Source organism: Dipodomys ordii, unplaced genomic scaffold (genome assembly GCF_000151885.1).
Source record: "Dipodomys ordii isolate 6190 unplaced genomic scaffold, Dord_2.0 Scaffold46, whole genome shotgun sequence".
In the NCBI taxonomy this organism is placed as follows: Eukaryota; Metazoa; Chordata; class Mammalia; order Rodentia; family Heteromyidae; genus Dipodomys; species Dipodomys ordii.
The window spans coordinates 12,754,271-12,774,323 of record NW_012267262.1 but is presented as its reverse complement, the minus strand read 5'-3'; the positions used below and the strand labels follow the sequence as shown (position 1 = coordinate 12,774,323).

The 20,053-nt window shown below is 44.1% G+C and overlaps 1 protein-coding gene across 7 annotated transcripts in view; it reads right to left on the bottom strand.

The window, feature by feature from the left end:
- Positions 1-19,292, bottom strand: part of Cd44 (CD44 molecule (Indian blood group)) — an 85,308-nt gene extending 66,016 nt beyond the window's left edge. For 4 of the 7 annotated variants that reach the window (XM_013019631.1, XM_013019625.1, XM_013019626.1 and 1 more), the window contains exon 1: positions 19,029-19,292. In XM_013019631.1, the coding sequence (XP_012875085.1) occupies positions 19,029-19,107 (79 nt within the window). In that variant the 5' untranslated portion in view covers positions 19,108-19,292. The remainder of the gene's footprint in view (positions 1-19,028) is intronic. The other 3 variants (XM_013019628.1, XM_013019629.1, XM_013019630.1) reach the window with 3 other exon arrangements.
- Positions 19,293-20,053: the final 761 nt, after the last annotated feature.

Genomic DNA, 20,053 nt, shown 5'->3' with positions numbered 1-20,053 from the left:
AAATGAACCCTAAGATATGTATTCAAATGTTTTTTTCTTTCAGGTAATTGTTTCTAACACATTTATAAGATTATTTCTTTGTTGCTTTGTATGTCCCTTCCCCATGGTATAACCCCTGCTTTCACTGTATTTGAGGTTGGTGTAATTTGTGGAGGGGAAGGGAAATAAACAAATCCTTTAAAAAGAGATACTGGTGGATCCATTGCAACAATGAGATGTACAAGTCGTTTTGTGGAAAAACGAACTTTACAACTTTGGTGGGGGGGAGGGAGGGTTGGGTGGGGGGGTTGGGGAGGATGGGAAGGGATGGGAAGGGGAAACAAAGGAGGAGGCTACAATGCTTGATAAAAAATGTACTCATTATCTTGCCCATGCAATTGTAACCCCTCTGTACAGTATTTTCACAATAAAAATTAAAATATATATAAAAAATTTTTTAAAAGGAACAAGAGATCTTGATGAATTCCAACCACAACACACCATCTTCAGCCAGTATGTCTTAGTTTTTCAGTCAATAAAGAAGCTCTGATGAGATTTGAACAGTCATCTACTCAATACATATTTGCTCAAAGAAAGTTGGTGGGGAGGGGTTAAGTCAGAAATATACACAGATCACCAGGAGAGAGTCTGGATCAAAGCAGATGCTTAGATAGAAAATGTCCATCTTTTTCCTTCTCTCACAGTAAGCTAAAACCTTGGGCAACTGGCTTTGACTGTCCCAAATACTTGAGGGAACTCATAGGCTAAAAATTTAGGACACCCTGATACTATGAAAAATCATTTGTACTTTGATAATCCACTGTTTTATCCCCAAACCACAGTCTAAAGCCACACTCTCACAACAATTAAAAGCAAAATGGGAACCTGACACAAAGGTAAGAAAGTGCAAAAACCTTACTCTTTTCTGAGGTATGGGTGGAGTGGCCAGATCTTCCTTTCTTTACAGGAGAGCAGAACTAAGCAGTTAAAGGCAATTATAGGTATTTTTGGAGATGAGAGAATTGAATACCCCAGTGATTGACAAGTAAGCACTTTATGCATGCAGAAACCGACCCCCTCATTCGCAACCCAAAAATTCCAAGCTGAGGCTTCGGGGTTGGAGGAGAAGGGAATGGAGAGTGGGCTCTGGAAAAACTCCAGAATGCTGTATTAATCTGCCTCCAAGGGCCCCTCTGTGCTCTGAGGCTAGGGGACAGCCCTGTAAAGAAACACCTCTGCCCAAGACAGAGGCACACATCATCTCCTTTTCTGGCCCCACCAGCAGCTGCCAGGATGGAAGGCAGGAAAAGCCAGTCCTGCTGAGACAAGCAGCCTGGGAGATTGACTGTAATTGTGCAAGTAAAGACAGGACCTGGAGCGTGCTTCCCTTGTTCCCTTTCCCGGATCTGATCATGGCCCTCTGTTTTATCTGCTCAGCAAGTGTTCCAGCAAGCACATGTGTGCCAGCACTCTGGAATGACCTCCCCACCAAATTAAATGAGACCTTACTGGCTAATTTCATACCCAGAAATGGAATGACCGTGTTCCCAAAGCAGCTAGAAGCATTCACAACTTTAACAGGAGCCCAGCGAAAGCTAAATGGAGAGGACTGTGATTGTTATGATCAGAACAATAGCCATAATTATAACTGTTGAATGCTTACTCCAGGCCAGAAATTCTACCATGATCACCCTAGTCCTTAAACAATTGTAAGCCACACATATTATCATTCTATTTTTGAAGATGAGAAAACTGATGCAGAAAGTAAATGAATTGCTTTATGGCAATGTAATTGATGAGTGAGTGGCACAATTTGAACCTGGACATACCTTGCTTTTAGAGCACCCAGAAAATCCCTATCAGCTTAAAGACTGAACTATATAGACTAAACATTTTCAAAACTAGCTTTTAAAAGAAGATAGGTGATTCTGCTTTGAAAGGTAGGAGACCTGATTTGAGAAACATTGCTTCCTGAAGATCTGGGAAGCTCATATTGAGACAAAACCGAATGAGTTTTTCAAAGCTTTGAATGCTTCAAACAATATAGGATACAAAAATAGCTGTTGGTTTCCACTCACCAAAAGATATAAAGAACAGGAAGTTCAAACACATCATAGGACATGAGAAATAACACCATAGGAAGCCTGAGGAAGGAGGGTGTATCTGATGATACTTATTTGCAATGGGAAAGGATTATCCCAAAATGACCCAAAAGGGAACTGCAGGGAGCTTCTCCTCTTGTCCCAAAAAAAGGCTGGAGTCTTCAAGGCTTGCTTCCCTAAACTGTGCCCAACTGTTCCATTTCTAAAAGGAGACTGCTTCCTCCTTGTCCTTCACGTCTATCCTGAGTGGTCAGATGTGGCATATATTCAGCTGCCCTTGTGACAGTCTTGCAGGAAACCATGAAGAGACTATCTCTCGGATGATGCCACACAAGGAACAGCCTGAAAGAGGAGAGATAAAGAGGTAGCCTTTGCTTTTGAAGCATTTGTCTCTTATTCTAATAGAAAAGCTAAGAGAAAATAGGGATGATAGATAATAGACACCAAGATAAATTGGAGAGATAAATGATACAGATTGATATATGATACAAAGGTAGATGATAGGTAGATAATAGAATATAGGTAGGTAGGTAAGCAGGTAGATAGATAGATAGATAGATAGATAGATAGATAGATAGATAGATAGATAGATAGATAGATAGATAGGTAGGTAGATGATTTTTTTTAAACTGGACTTGGAACCCATAGCCTGAATCTACCTCCCAACACTGAAATAGGTTGGCAAAAGAGAATCCCAATCTCAACCTCATTGGTCGCCACGTGTCATGGGGTGCCTCCATGTGCTGGGCATGTGTTAGTAGGACCAGGGCATCTAGACAAGGTCACTGTCCCAGGGGAGGCTATGGGTCAGAGGAGAGGACATTAAACAAGTCATCACAGCATGGAATCTGTCCAAACAGCAATGTAAGGTACAGTGCGAGTACAAGCTTGCTCTAATGGAAAGCCTCCCTTTGGACTGTCATTTTAGCTGAGAACTGAAGGATGGATTAGGAACTATCTAATGTTCAGTGAGGCTCGAAGTCAGAAAATTCACCCTCAAAATAAAGCATCAGTCAACAAAAGTCACACTCAGAGGTCTACCTTTAAGCATCATAAATCCTTCAACTTTATTTTGGTGGTGTTGATTTTCTTTTAAGGAATGGCAAAATAAATAAATAAATAGTCCTGAGAGCTTTTCCCTCATGATATTAAATTTGTGACTTAACTTCATGGAGGCAGGATACTGTCTAAGAAAGCCCCTGTTCATTTCTAGGTTAATAAAAGAGCTGAGATGTTGGACTACTGATTGAGCTCTAAGCTCAAAAAACTATTAGGAGTGGTTTCTCCTGCCTCTGAAAGGATTATAACTATGAAATTCAATCATTAGTTCCAGAATCCTTCAAACTAAACCAGGCCCACTGGGTTACAATTCAGTGTGAGAACCTGGGACGTAGGACATTAGCTAGAACCATGACCTGTATTATACTTGGGAAAACCATTAGACTCCTCTCTGATACAAAAGGATAGTAATACCAACTGCAAAGTTAATGTGAAGACTGGATTCCATAATGGAGCTGGAAACACTTCATGCACATTAAAACACGCTGGTAGAAAAGTGTAAGCGAGAAGAGAAGCTAGTCATTTCTTACAGGGGTCGTCATGTCATAATTTACAGGAAAAGATGCTCATCCAAGGTCATGGAAATTTATTTTTAATAGATTACTGCAGAGCAGTGGTCCTTGTACATGATTTAGCTCCAACAGTGCTGAGATGGATTACAAGTAATAAATTTATAATAATAAAGAACTCAAGCATGCAAAAAATGGGCCATTTCTTATGAATTATAACAAATGTAAGGTTATTCCTTTTATGGGAGAAAGGAAAAGATAGCTATTATGACTAAGAATAAGCCACAGAACATGGAAGCCTCAAATACTAGTATATCTCCTGTGTAGATTCTACTCATGAAATGTTTCTTTTCAGAAAAAGTAGAGGATGTGGCTCAGGAAAGCAAGAAATTAACTTGGCCTTTTTTCTATGGCCCAGATAGAATTTCAAGCCACAACTCTACCAGGTAGATTGACATCTTTTGGGGCCTTACTCATTGTAAAAGACATTGTCACCAAAACAACAAAGTTCTAACTGAACCCACATTTTGTCCAGAAGTCCTGAATTTGTGCATTAGAGGAGGAGATGCCCAGATTCCCAGCTCCAATGGCTAGATCATGATTGTTTTAAGTCAAGCACTGTGACTCTTTGCCAGTGATTGCTTAAGGTATAAGTGTGTGATCCCATTTGTAAGGAATAGTCCTTCTTATGATGGAGAATGACTTTTTCATAGGAAGTCTGGAACTGGCAGGTTGGAAAGTTGGGGAGGAGGGACAAAAAAACACCATAGGTCTTGGCAATATCACTGACTCCAGGATTGTCCTATCTTGTTGCAGGAGATACTATTTTATAAACATTGATAATTCTGTTACTCCCAGGGATATTTATCTAGTATGTACTGATAGGGGCATACTAAGACACATGTAATGAGTGATGATCACATGAGCAGATGCCCAGATGGGTTGTAGCTTATGTTCAGTCATGATAGCTCTAATTCCTTGTGGTGACATACACAAGCTAGCACAGCTGAGTAAACATGAGAGGAAGTAGGGAATAACTTTGAATTTGTACTGCTTTACCAGCCCTACCTGTTGACAATCAACACTGGGACCCATGGTGCCTATAGTCTACAAATTGTAGAGTATCTTAAGTGGAAGGAAGTATCACTTAACATACTTCCAACTCTAAGTTTGTACTCTTATTTTGTTATCTTTCCACATCTCTGCCACTTTCTAAGAGTCTACTCTCCTTATCTTCAAGAAGTCACCAGCTGCAAAGGAAGAAAAGAAGAGCCCACTTAGCCAAATGGCTAGATAACTGTATCTTCAGAGTTCTTCACTGGTCCTCTTTCTTCACCGGTGTGACCATCGGGGGTCACCCAGCAAAATACCCTATTATACACAGCCAGGTTCCAAGATTCAACCATAAAACCAAGAAACTTTAAAATAAATAAATTAAAAAGTGGATGGGTTTGAATAGCAAACCAAAACCTAACACTCTAGATCCCTAAGTGCATTACCAACTCTACCTTCCTCCCATGCAGCCCCTAAAACACCTCCTGCACAACACAGAACTTGGGTTCTCTAATCCTCCAATACGTGTTTCTAAAAGCTTAGTCACCTTGGCTGTCCCCATGATTCTCTTTTCACCACTGTTACAGGGCAGATAGGATAAACCAGTAGCTTTCAAGATGTTGAAAACTCTTTTTCTTACTCAGGGGATCCATGTGCGAGACAGCTATAAGAGGGGTTTGGTTAAAGTTACTGTGGAGTAGTTTGAACCCCCTACCAGACTATACTTGGTCCTGACAAGTGAAGATCTGAGAAGGTCAGCCAGTAGGGTCCTCAAAGACCTAAAGGGATATTGCAAACACCATTGTGCTAGTAGCCTATGGACCTCAAGAGATGTACATCAAATGAGATCTCCCTGTCCCTCAACATTGTTAACACAAGTATATATAATTAAACAAGGTCACCAGAGTTGTGTGCTGTCTATCCCTTAGATAGACTGCAATTTCCATGAGAAAGGCTGTGTTTCTCTTTTGAAAGTCAGATCCCCAGTCTCCTTAAGAAGTAGACACATGTTGGTATTCAGTCAATATGCAGAGAGTGAACAATTAGATGGGTTGAAAATCATTGACTGAGACCAAACTCATAGAATTTCCAAGGTTGGGGCAAAGCTGAAGCCAGGTTACTATAGGCTTTTTGAGTCAAAAAAAGATCAAAATGAACATTAAATAAGAATATCCAAGGCAGTGCACAGGTCCATCACAGTGTAACCACTCTATGTTGTTTCCCATTCACTCCCTCTTGGCTTCTCTTTTTATGATCCAAGTCATTGTGGAGTGGTCAGCCCATTATGCTCATTTTGCCTTGTCTACTATCTCAAAGGTGAAATGCAAAGAGTTTTGAGAGGCAGAAGGTTTCTGTTTTGCTGCTAACTCATTGTGTGTTCTTAGACAAGCAACGCGAAGTCCTTGATTCTTCTTTACCTTCATCATCTAACAAGACAAGTGGGCTATACAATTTCTAACCCCCTTTCCATTCTGACATGCCATTGTTTTTGGCTTTTGGTTGCCAGGCTATGTAATTTCTTATGATCTCTCCTCTCTTCCTCTAAGAATGGTGCTTAAGACCCATGGGGACCTGTACCTTAAAAGGTGACCGACTCTTCAATCCTGGCAAAGCATCAACATAACCGCTGTATCCCTGCCTTTAGCACTTTGAGTTACCCCAGCAAGTGCATTGAGAATCCTCTTGGCAGAGCACCCCAGTCCGCCCCCCTCCCACCCCACAACCTGCCGCCAGCCTGAATGTATTTGTATGCCTCAGGAAATGGCATGACCAAGAAGCCTGAGCCAATCATAGGCCCTCCTAGATAAGAAGGGTATGGAAGCTCCTAGAAGACTGATGAGCATTCCAGAGAGTACAATTTCAAACATTGAGGTCAACCAAGCAACAGGAGACCATGATAAGGGTGAAAGTTACCCCAGGTAATAATAGCACCTTGTAGTTTTACATCACGTGCTTCTGCCTACCTGCACAAAACACTTTCACACCAGCAGGCAGAGCTGGAGAGGTCCGGGGGAAGCAGAGGGATTATTATCCCAGGAGTTTCACTCAGTATATTGAAACATTGGATAGATAAAGCCAATAGCTCAAGGTCACACAATTAGGCTTTCACTGGGTGGGAATTAGAGCAGAGTGTCCTAATCTTACCTAGGGGCTATTTCTAGTAGACTCTTGTTGGAGCCTTTTGTTTATACCTGGGTTCTATCTTATCTTACCTGCCCAGGTAGTTAGCCTATTTGTTCCCTTGGGGATGAGTAGTGGGAAACTTGAGTGTGGCAGAGTGGGCTGGCTAGCCTGGGCATAGAATAGAATATTCTTGACTTGGATACTGTGAACAGGACCCAGTGGGGCCGTGTGTGGAATTTTTTTTTTTATTTGAGAGGCACAGAAGAGCTTCTAGTGGCAGCTGAGAATGCAGAGGCTCCAGGGCTGATAAAAGTTGTAATTAGTGTGCATATACAACACTTTCATCTTCAAAGCCTTTCTGCACATTAGCCAGCTATTTCTCCTATCACCCCGCATGGGTGAGGCATCATTTTTGTCTTCTCAGTTTCCAGATGGAGAAGGTGATGTTGAGAAGGAGGCCCTTTGCCAGGATGTCTGGCCCTTGTTCAATCAGAAGAGATTCTTGGCTCCCAGCATCTAACTTCACTTGGGTGTTGGGAAAATAGAATGGGGGTGAATCATAAGGGAAAACATAGTGACTGAACCCATCCTCTAGGTTCAAGACTGTTTTTAGATTGTTCTAGAAGAAGGTGGAGTCCAAGATATAGCTAGTTGTCTACATTCAAGAATGGGGAAACTCCCAGATGAATTCTATACACAGCTTCCAGAAATATGGACTAGAAAAAGTCTGCTGCTGTACTCTGTTGTACTCCCATGATTCATAGGATCGTATCTTCCAGATTTTGCCCATGGCAGACATTGCTAATAGATCACAGCACTCTGCAACAGAGCCAAAGTTTGGCTTCTTAACACAGCACTCCAGGCAGCCTCTAGTCATCAGTAGAAAATGTCACATGAGTTGAGATGCTATTTGCTATTGCTACAATGGGTTTGTTTGGAATTTACTCTCCAAGATAGGTAAAGATATCAAAATTCTCTCTCTACCAATGCTGGGGCTGACCTGTTTCCAAACTCTAATTATCACAATCTGACAGAGTGAGTCATGAGAACTGAGTCACTAGGGCAGAAGAATTGGGTCCTGTGCATAGTGCCACCATTGCTTGATCATTTGGGATCTGTTGATCCTCATCCCTTCAATAGGGACTCTCTTATCCAGGCAGGTTGACTCTCTTCTGACCCCAACCACGCCTCACTTTTTACTTCATGAATCTCCTTTCCCTAGGGTTCTCTTCTCTCTCTGTATCCATCTATTTCCAATACATAACTCATTTTTAGATATTAGAAGAGGATTCCTACATGAGCACAGGAGTTACCTTACAGAGTTTTCTTGGCTTTTGTCTGATTGCCCAACACATTGGCTTGATATTCTTTCTTCTGGATGATTCTTTCACCTGCTTAATTTTCTGTTGCTATTAAATTGTAAGGGTTCTGAGACCATGAGGCCTTCCATCTCCCTTGCTTTCTTCCCCAGTGCAATCACATTATATACTTTAGTAATTTGAATAGGTCACTTTGTCACCAAGTTAAGACTAAGGGAAGAACCAAGCTGAAATGTTAACCTTCTGCTGGCTGTGTGGATTCTCATTTTTCCTAAAATGTGAATTGGCTGGAGGTACAGATGAATGATATGAGAGCTGAACCTATCTGGAATTTTATTTTAATTAATGGTTAGTTTAGCAAGGCATAATAGCTTATATCTCTCATACTAGCTCCTCGGGAAGCAGAGAATCATGGTTTGAGGCCAACCTGGGCAAAAAGGTCTGTGAGATTTCACCTCAATCAATAAAATCTTTGGGCATGGTAATATGTGTCCATTATCCAAGTTAAGCAGGAAGATTACAGTTCCAGCCAGACCCAATTAATAAAAACAAAAAAAACCTAAAATTAAAATCAGAAAGGGCTAGAGATGTGGCTCAAGTAATAGAGTGCTTTGTTAAAAATGGTAAGGCCATTCTTACCTTTGAGATAACTCCCTTCCAGTCCATCGGAAATGTATTCCTTTCCTAATAAATTTCTCTAACACTTTAAACAAACAAACAAGTAAAGTCCTAAATTTAAACCTCAGTATCACCAAAATAAGTTGATAACCAATGACTCAATAAAAATCAGTAAATAAGTAAATAACTGACCGAGGCTAGACTTAAGATTAAGGATAACCTTTGAACAAACTCTTCAGCTATAAAGTCTGAATGGTTTCTGCTCTTTTTCTCCTAAGAGTTTCTCTGTTTTGAGAGGGAAGGAAAAAAAATCTTAGCAAGAGCCTAGAAGGCTCTCTGTAGAAGCAGCAACTCACCATCACAGTAAGCCTTCATTCTGTATTGATTGGGACTTATATAATTTATATGTAAATTATATATGATAGATATGTAATAGATGTCTGATATGTGTAGATATACATCTATTTACATCTACACACACACATATCTTTCATTTAATATTCTCCTATTGTTTCCCATAGGATACTAGAGCTTACCCTGTATGTACTGCTTTGGCTGTTTCATTTCACTCCAATATATCACAAAGGTTCTTTGAGGGAGACAGAAAAATCCAAGGTACTCATGAAACTTCAAGTGACAGACACAATCTTTTCTCTTATTTCAGGAGTTGGGTTTTCTGGCCACCCAAACTAATTTTTTTTAACATAGTTTGAAGTAGGGAGCATTGCATTAAGATCCTGTTGGGGCTGTGGTGTAAGCTGCCTTCGTGGGACACGTAAACCTCTCCCACCTGCACTTCTTCATCTGTCCTCTCTTGACATGGCAGGGTAGTTGGAGAATTTCTATGGACAGTATGTAATCCCTACAAGTCATTTATATTGTGCCATTCACAGTGTAACTGGTCCCATATGCCTGTTTCTGAAGTGGATTAATAATTCACTTCTGACATTTAATACAAACCAGACATCATTTTTTTTGGCACTACATTATAGTAATGTTATTTTTGCCACCAAGTTTTATGGAGTTTTAGGTCTTAGTGGGCCCACAGGGTGGTGAATGTATACAACACAAGGCCAGGCAAAGCCTTTGGAAATCTACCAGAATCCACCCTAATTTTACACAAGGAAAAATGGAGGCAAGAGAGGAGTGAAGAGATTCGCTCAACATCACAAAATGCTTCGGTAATGGAGAACAGCAACACTATAAAAACCATTTCTATTCTTGGGGAGCTTCCTGTGCTAGACACATTGCTTTAGAAATCATGTGCTAAGTTTCATTCTAGACACTTAACACCTGCCACCGCCTTAGCTCATGGTACTCTTGAACAGCAGAGAGGGGTTTGTTTCATGGTCTTTATGCTTTTTCACCAACCGCTCTCTGGAGCCAGGACCTCTCATCCTTTCTGCCCTACACTTAATATCTGCTCATAGAGAAGAGCTTTAGTCTAGTTTTGCCAGCCAATGTTTGAAAAACACTCTTTTCTATTCTTTTTTTCCTTTATCATGTAGTGACTTAAAGCTAATATCTTTTATCTAAGGGCATGATTTTGGCCAGAAGGCCAGTTGCAAAAGTAAAGGCTAACAGGGCCAGACCTTAAAGGAAATCAAGATCTCTATTCTAGGGGACAAAACATAATGAACTCCAAATAACTCCTGCTTTGCCTGATGTGTCAAACCTCAAGACAAATTCACATACAAACTGAAGAGTATGATGAGAAAAGAGATTTCAGAAGAGCTTGAGGTTCTCTACAAAGAGCACTAGCTGAAAAAATCTTTTAATAAAAAATAGACCAGAAAGAGAAATAAAAGTTGAAAAAGAATTAGCCAAAGCCTATAGCAATCAACCACTAATGGTAGATGATAGAGATTGCTTTGTTGAGTCAAGTGGAGGAATGTTATTCACTCAGTCAACAATCTAAATATTTATTGAGCACTTACTATAGGGTGAGGAAATGTGTCCACAGCTGAGAGCTACAGTGCATACTAAAAGATAAAGAGGCCTAGGCTTTTCCTTAAGAAATTTAGAACTATTATACACGAAGAGATAGCCCTTGAATGTCTTTGTAAAGAGAGATAGCTGTGTGGTGTTCAAGAATTAATTATCAGAAGGAACAACTAGTAAATCTCAGGAAAATAGAATATCACTTAGAAGTGCCTAAAGGGATGAGCCTGACTTCTTAAGCTGTTAACCTGAAAACAACCAGCTTCACCACCGAGGATTCAATGCAAAGACCTACTTCAGCTAGATTCACCTAAATTCTTAATTGCACTCTTAAGAGCGCCTGACCTCTCCTAGCAGTTGAAGACCCCACAATTCATTGGTGGCTGCAGAGCTTAGGTCAGCTGATCTTTTGCAGACACTGCAATGATGATGGTGCTCAGCTCTGGTGGACTTTGCTTTTTTTTTTTTTTTTTAAATTGTGCTCATTCAGCATTGTTAAGGTCACTAAGGCAGATGTCCCTCATGGGTTTTGCCTTCTCCCTTCTTTGGTGGCTTGATTTTTCAGCCAGGGGCACCCAGAGAAACTTACTTGTTCACTTGCTAGACCAAACAAATGAAGACCACGTGGTTTAGGCTAGCACAGGGTGGAAAGACTTGAGTACCCTTCTATTTTGGGTTGTTTTTTGTGCACTGGGTCGTGTGGCCTGACCTGAGAAAAGTCTCCTTTCAGATCCCTTCCTTTCCTCATCAATTCCAACTGCTACAGAGAAGGCCATGGAACTAAAGACCCTTAAGTAGAAGACAAAGATTTTGCTATTATTCAGCTGATTTATTTCCCTGCTTTGTCCAATCACGAGTCAGTATTTGATGATGGAAAAATGCCAATCAGCAACCTCCACCCTTCATCCAGGTGAGAAATAATGAAGTGATAATGAACAACCAACTCAATTCACCATCCCTTTCAGTACAGAGTCCTCCTCAACTTCCCAGGACATACAAAAGCTTCAAGCTCCTATTCAGTGAGGGGAATGAATGAGCCACTCAGAGCATGAATGGGAAGAAGTTTCCATTACCATTTCTTTCTCCTCCATTTTTCCAACTCCAGTCCCCTCCTCAGACATGTTTAAAAATGGAAGGCAAAGCCAATCTGCTTGTCATCACCCTTTCCACAACTGATTCCTAAACAGTTTTTCTTAATTAAAAAAAAAAAAACACCACCATAGTACTACTAGGTATAATCACTTAGGTTCCTAGAGTATTGTTGTATCTTAATGTATGAAGACAATTACTGCAATTTAGTAACTGTTCAAATGCTGTATTTTTACTGTATTACTTCCCAAATTGAGGCCTTGGCCATGCTGTTTAAATTCCCTGTGCCTCAGTTGCTTTGTAGGTAAGAGAAGAATGGTAATAGCAGTCTTCATGAGATTGGTGCATGAATTAAATTGGTTGCTGCACAGAAAGCTTGAGAATGTCAACGACATATAATCAACTTTCTGTGCTAGCCGCTATTACTAATAGTAACAATAAATCTCAGAAATATGCAACTGGCTACAGCAAAGCAAATGCAAAAGGTATAAGAGCTCTCTAGCACCATGAACTTAGAACCATCACCAAGTGCATCCTGCAATGACACCATAATAAATGTTCAAAAACCAGTCATGTGAGCAACCTTTCCCTCTCTCCCTGGAGTCTTGCAATTAACCTTTACTCTCAAAAGCTGAAGACCTTGAGGAAGCTTTTTGGGGACCTGAGTTTTGCAAATCACCTTAGGGTGACTCAGTCCCTCCTCACTCACCCCGGGATGTGTATCCATATGCCCACACTTGCCTTAGGAGGGATACTTGCCTCAGGAGGGCACACCTAGACAGCTGGGGCCACCCCAAACTCAGGGAGCAATGACCCTGAGTTTCTCTACCCATCCCTTGATCTCACCAGGGAGTGATGCCACTGGGAGACAGGACCCACCTACCCTGGCTGTTGGCAGCTTTCCACTTGGCAAGGTCCATGGAGAGGAGGGAAATGTGCTCCCTGTCATGTGCCAGGCTTCTTGATGGACTTAAACCTTTTGGGGGCTACAATAGTTCCAGGTTAGACAGCAGCTGGTAGAAGATGGAAAGAATTTTCTGCAAAATCTATCTGCTTCTCTCTCAATCACTACTACCTTCCAGAAGCATGTACAGGGGTTTGAGGGGTACGGGGTTCTCACATAAGGATGTCACCCTCAAGAACAGCAATAATCATTAAACCTCCAAGCTGACCACTGCTGAGGAGTGTTTTATTTTGAGGTTTAAACTCTGAAGCACTCTTACACCTTTGGCAGTTGGCTCTCTTATTCCCATCTCTGCTCAACTATCCCGTAATTCCGTCTTTCAACTGGCATCACAGCCAGTAGCCACTAAAGCCACAAACAGACAGTGAGTGAGGTCTCTGCTTGGGCAGACCAAACCTGAGCCAATCCTTAGGCAGATGGCCAACTATCCATGCCCACTCTTAGCCCTGCCCAGAGCAATAGAGAAATTACCACTATTGTCAAAAGCATATAAATTCACTTGCAGTTTCATGTGATGGCCAGTATACTTCTATTTAGGTGCATATATAGTTATTTCTATATTCTAAAAATTCAATTCAACAATTACCGGTCACCACTAAGGGCTAGCACTTGTGGTCAGGGACCACAAAAAGTGTATGAGATCTAATCTCGATTATCAGGGGCTCCTGTAAGGCTGTGGAAGGCAAGGAAGAGAAACACCTCTTCATTTCCTCTGGTTCCCTAACTCCTTCTTGGCCAGTTTGGGATAAGCACACTTTTTAAAGACAAATTTCAACTTGCCAAGTGAATGGCCCGTGGAGCTCAAATGTATAGATTTTCCTAAAGAACCCTTGTGTCCCTATTCAAGCAGACACAAAGGAAATTGAGTCATCTGCTGCTCTGTGTGCAAAGCCTGAATTTCTTCCCTCTGAGGTAGCAAAGATCCCCTTTGAAAACATGCAGTGAGGGCAGCATGCACCACCAGCTTGGGTCCATTCTTTCACAAGAAACACTTCCCTCTCTGGCTCTGGGTGGGGTCTGCTGAAACAAAGTTACTGAGGAAACACAATTGTGGCCATTGTCTTTTTCCCAGCTCCCCTCCACCCACTTCTGTCCATCTGAAAGCCTCTAACACCGGTCTGATTTTGACTTCTCTCTTGAGTGGCCATGTGTCATTCAGAGCTTCACATCTGGTTTTGCTCCAAGATCCTTAACATTGTGTGTGTGTGAGAGAGAGGGAGAGACAGAGAGAGAGAGAGAGAACCGGGGCTTAAACTTGGGGCCTGGGTGATGTCCCTTAGCTTTTTTGTTGTTCAAGGCTCATTAGTGTTCTACCCACTTAAGCAGTGGCCATGTGTCATTCAGAGCTTCACATCTGGTTTTGCTCCAAGATCCTTAACATTTTGTGTGTGTGTGAGAGAGAGAGAGACAGAGAGAGAGAGAGAGAGAGAGAGAGAGAGAGAGAACCAGGGCTTAAACTTGGGGCCTGGGTGATGTCCTTTAGCTTTTTTGTTGTTCAAGGCTCATTAGTGTTCTACCCACTTAAGCCACACCTCCATTTCTGATTTTTGATGGTTAATTGGAGTTGAAGGGACTTTTCTTACCCTAGCTGGCTTTAAACCATGATCTACAGATCTCAGCCTCCTGAGTAAATAGGATTTAGAGGAATGAGCCACCAATGCCCTGCTAATATCCTTGACTATATAGAGGACCATGTCAACCCACTGCCTGGTACCTCGATACTTCCCCTTACTGGGAGCACATGCAACCCAACCCACCAGTGAGCCTGAGAGACTAGGGATTGTGTGGGTCACTGCATCTGAAATGCCTGCAGGGGCAGTGTGAGAATGTCTTTAGGGCCTCTTTCTTAATGTTCAGGCACAGAGCACTGCCCCAACTTGTCTCTAAGATGAGAAGCAGCCTCTCCCTGTTTTCCAAGGCTGCAAATGAGAGCATGTCTAGAGGGCAGCTGGACCCTGATAAGGAAATTGACTTATTTTAGCAACAAATAACTAGGTTGGCATCTCTGACAGCTGTGGCCAAGCCTAAGGAGAGACAGGTCAGAACAGGGCAGGGCAGCCAAGAGCCCACAACCTTTGGGAGGGTGAAAAGCCATTCCCTCCAGGCCATAAAGGCCAAAGGGGACATGGAGGGTGGGAGACCCATCCTCAATGTCCAAAGTCTTCCAAAGGCAAAGTAATAACAAATGGAAACAGCACTGAAGTCTAACTGGAGTGACAGACAATGGCAAGTCCCCACTGCACTGCTGTGTTCTCAGACAAACCACGTCATCTTCCTGGGTCTTGCATGGTCCCTGAGCTCTCTTGCTCAGATCCTTAGATCTCAGTCTTTTGAGTAGCTAGGATTACAGGCATGAGCCATCAGTGTCTGGCCCATGAGTCTTCGATTCTTGATCAAGAAAATGGAGTTAAGAAAATACTAGTAGCCGGGTGCCGATGGCTCACACCTGTCATCCTAGCTATTCAGGAGTCTGAAATCTGAGGATTGTGGTTCTAAACCAGCCCAGCTCAGGCAGGTAAGTCCATGAGACTCTTATCTCCAATTAACCATGAGAAAATCAGTAGTGGTGCTGTGGCTCAAGTGGTAAAGCACTGGCAGAGCTCAGGGACAGCACCCAGGCCCAGAGTTCAAGCCCTACACCTGACAAAAAAACAAACAAATAAAACCCAAGAAAATACTAGTACAAGAAGTGAAGGGAAAGTATGGCTCAAGGGGTACAGTACCAGCCTTGAGTGAGAATATAAAGTCCTGAGTTCAGTACCATACTGAGACACACACACACCACATATCACACACACACACACACACACACACACACACACCAGATTTGGGGGGGGGGGAGAGAATACTAGCACATAGAGCTAGCACATAGGGGGTAATTAAGACAACTTATGTAATCACCAGCTCAATGCCGAACATAGAGTCAGTACTCAACAGGAGATATTTCCTAGGGAAGGTCTTAGGACAATACTTTGTGTAGGACCATCTGAGTCCACAGCAGACTGGCAGGTTTTTAAAACATGAGTGCTCCTTAACCACCCAGTGATGTTCCAGGAGCTTTACAATGAGACACTGAATCTTTTTCAAATAACTTTGCATTATGGGAAGACACAGACATCATTATTATATTAAACTCAAAGTGAGTGTATTGTCAAGGAAAACACACAGTTGTCATGAGTGTGTGAGATAGAATTTGAGGTGTTAAAGAACACAGGCTCCCTTATCACAGTCAGGGGTGGGAGGGGGTAGGGTGGGGATCTTACAACTCTCAAAACAGGGTTACTTCAGAAAATGAATGTGAGACAGTCCCTCAGAAGGGAAGTCACCAGCCCATTTCTTTTTCATGATCTGCTTCCTCTTCGGAAAAAGGAGGGGTTTTACTAAATGATCCTTAGCATATCCATCTCTGAGTCTCCTATACTGAATTAGTTTTTTCTTGAATGAATGGACTAGAGAGTAGTCATAAACTAGGAATTTTGGTATCCCAGTAGCCCCTCCTACATGGGGTGAGTTGGAAGAAAATGGAACCTTTTCCTACCGGCTGCAAGCCTATAACACCTGCACTGGTCAAGACGCTTTCTTTGTAGGAAGTAGATCTCCACTGTGTGCCAGGGGAAATAACTGAATTAAATGACAGGGGGTTGCTTCCTAGTTTCTTCCCATGGGAAAACATAGCCAAAGCTTGAACTCCCAGCAGGAGGAGGCAACCTCTAATACTCAGTGGGAAAGTTGTGAGCCAATCCCAAGCCCCAGGGCTCTGAGAAGCACCCCCACTTACTCAATACCAGGGGTGTAATTCCCTGGTTGTGTGACCTCTCTTCACAGGGGAAAGTAGATCTGTGCACAGAGGAATCACTCTCTCACCTTCTACAACACTCATTCTAGATACCTGTTCTCCAGCTCTGAGTTGATGAGTCCAGTATTCCTTAACCGCCTTTGGCTACTTCTATACTTTTTGATTTCGGATACAAAGACTAGACCAGCTGGGTGTAGATGACTCATGCCTTTAATCCTAGCTGCTCAGGAGGTTGAGATCTGAGGATCAGGATTCAAAGCCAGCCCAGGAAGACTATAGGATAAAATTATCTCCAACAATCTGATCTCCATTCAAAGCTTATCTCCTGCCAAAAGCCAGAAGTTTGGCTCAAGTGGCAGAGCCTTGAGTATAAAAGGCAAGTCAGAGTGTGAGGTCCTGAGTTCAAGCCTCAGTACCAGCACAAACCAAAAGCAAACAAAGGCTGGACAGTTTCCAAAATTTCCTAATGGTTTTCTGAAGCCCATCACTCCCAGAAAGGAGCAACCACAGTGCCTTTCCTCCACCCTCCCTTTTCTCCTTTCCCCTTTGCTGGCTGAGCCACTAAACCTTCTGCTAAGTCATGTCTCCTTTCCAAGTCTCGGTTCCTTTCTAGCAAACTTACAAGCACGTGAAAGCCAGAGCTCAGGCAGTCACCGCTGCTGGCACTCTACTGTGCTTTCTTCGAATGCTGCTGCCCAAAGGGACCTTGCAAAACCAAGGTTGGAGGGAGCCCCATGGTTTCTAGGAGAGCCTTGAGTGTCAGGGTGGCCCTTAAGAACTAGGGGAGGGCTTTTCAGTGGGGAGAGCCTTGAGTTTGAATCCTCAGAAACAAAGCAAAAGACAGTGGTAGTTTGCCAACAAACTTCCCTAGAAGCAATAAGAAACCTGCACAGCCTCTTTCCTCTGAGGAAGTCCCCAAGCCCTCCCTGCCCCTTTTCCCTCCTCTCTCCCACCTCTGAGCACCAGTTCCCTTTAGAACTTCCCCCAGGGCCTCGACTCCATCTGAATTCCCCCATCCCCCAATTCCTTCCCTACTTGGTCAATCCCATGCCTGCTAGCCTATTTTAAATCTAAACTCTGGACCTCAGTGAACTTTATTCAGCCTCACCTCTGACTGTGTGAATACCTGCAAGTTACTAAACCTCTCTGAAGCTTCTGGTCCCTCCAGTAAAACTGGCCTAATTAGCAGATAGTTCTCACTGGGCCACTGTGAGGGTAAAATGAGATAACATGTAAAGGATTTAACCCAGAGCCGGTTGCAGTGAAAACTGTGAAAAGAATCAGCTACTTTGGAGTGCTATTATTACTACTATTGTTCATGTTACTTCAGCTTCAGAAATCAAATTTCTAAATCCCTACCTCTTCCTAGTTGAAGACACCCAGGGCAGACGGAATCTCTTGCCTGTTACTCTCTCTTCCATGTGGATTTTATAAATACTTGCTGAGGAGAATCCACCATAGGCTGGCTTAATGACCCAGCTGGCACTTCTTAAAAGGAAAAATTAATTTTGCTAGCGATAAGCAAATCAGCCATGTAATTATCTGCTCCTATACAGACAAAGAAAGGGAACACTAGATGGGGAGCCAGCTGGAAACCCTCACGGGAAGCCCTTCTCCTCCACAACTAGCAAAAGTCACTAAATCCTGTTTGGATGAGATATTGAGGTCTCTGCTGTGGTCCCTGATCTGGGCCACCTTAACATTTAGATTTCTCCAAGACTCACTGGCAGTAGTAGGAGGTTAGAAGGATTGGTCCAGCCATGGCCTCTCCTAGGTGTCCCGGCTGACTTTAGACTGGAATCTTCACCACAGAGATACTGCAAGCTCCCCACAAGCCATATAGTGGTCACTGGCTAGAGCTGAAACCCAGCCCGAGGGTGGGGTGGCGGGGAGGGGGGCGCGCTACTCGCCTCTTCCCTGGGAAGCCCAAGGTCAAGTGTTCTCCCCTAGCAGCTTTCTGGCCACCTGGCTGACAGCAGCGCCCCCCGCGCCTCTCCCCCGCCCCGACTACCACCGATCTAGACACCAGCAATTTTCCCAGCCAGCCTGGCACAGCCCAGCCAGAGAGGGCGAGAAATCCATGGAGCCCAGGATCCTCTTAGTCCACAGCCGCACGCATCCAGTACAGTTACTTGCTTGCCATGTGCTCAGGCGCTAGCGACCTCGCCCAAAGCCGCGCGCGCCGGCAGCCTGCCCAGCAAACTTTCTCCTCCTCTTTTCTCTTTTCCTTTCAACAAAACAAAGAAAGAAAAAAACTGGTGTTTCCCAACACCATGCTTCTCCTCCGACAGCTTAGCGCAAATCCTCAGCCCTGCTTTCCTAAATGAACCCGATCCAAGTCTCCCTAGCTCCCACTAGACGGCAGTTTCGCCTCCCTTGCAGGGACGGACGCAGCTAGTGGGGCTGCGGGCAGGGCAGATCTGCGCACTCCTAGGCTCCCATTCACCGGCTGCCCGAGCAGCAGCGCTCACTCACCGATCTGTGTCGTCTGCGCCAGGCTCAGTTGCACCAAGCAGTAGAGTCCCCAAGCTGCGTGCCACCAAAAGTTGTTCATGGTGTGGGAGCGAAGCGAGGGATCGAGTGGAACCGGAGGGTCGCGGTGCACTGGGGTGGGTCCCCCCGGGGACTGGCAGAGGACGGGGACGAGGAGGAGGAGGAGAAGGAGAAGGAGGAGGAAGGACCGGACCTGTCAGAGGCTGGGGGCCTTGGGCAATGAGGCCGCCTCGGAAGTTGGCTGCCGGTTTTATTCGAGGGTTGGAAGAGTGATCTAAGAGGGAGGGAGCGCGCGAAGGACACACCCAAAGCGAGGGGGCTGTGACTAAGCAGCCAGGGGAGGTTTAAAGACGTACTGGCCCGCCTTCGCTGCCCCTCTGTCCCCGCCCTGTTCTCTATGGAAGTTTTGAGTAGGGGCTGCCCCGGCGGGTGCGGGGTGGACGGCGGGCCGTCGGCGTCGCCCCGTCACCCACTGCCCGGTGCGCCCCTGGACGCACCTGTCTCCCCCCCCTCCCGCCAGCCCGCCCCTGCTGCTGCCCAGGGATGGAGGGCCGCCTTTCCCCGCTGAGTTCAGCCTCCCGCCTCATCTTTCCCGCTCAACTTCTTGGAATCTGGCTGGAGGCAGGGGGAGCGGGGGGGGGGGGGGATGAGTCTCTGGATTTCCCAGGCTGCTGGACATCCTGGGAGAGGAGGCGGGGAGAGCCTGCCCTGGATGGTGGGGCTTTCCCAGGCCATAGCTTAGCGTGTGTGTGTGGTAGGGGAGAAGGGCGGGGAGGAGGGAAGGCGGGCAGGAGAGTTCCCAGAGAACTCAGCCTCCTTTTTTTTTCTTCTCCACAGAGAAAGTCCAGCTTCTTGCCCCGACTCCTGGGTGGTGGCCAGCCACGGGGGTGTTCACTCATTGCTCCCAGAATGGAATTTTTATCCTTCCACCCACCCACACCCATTCATCCTTCAAATACACTTCCTTCTACGTGTCCTTCTACCTATCCTTTTACACATTCTTCTAG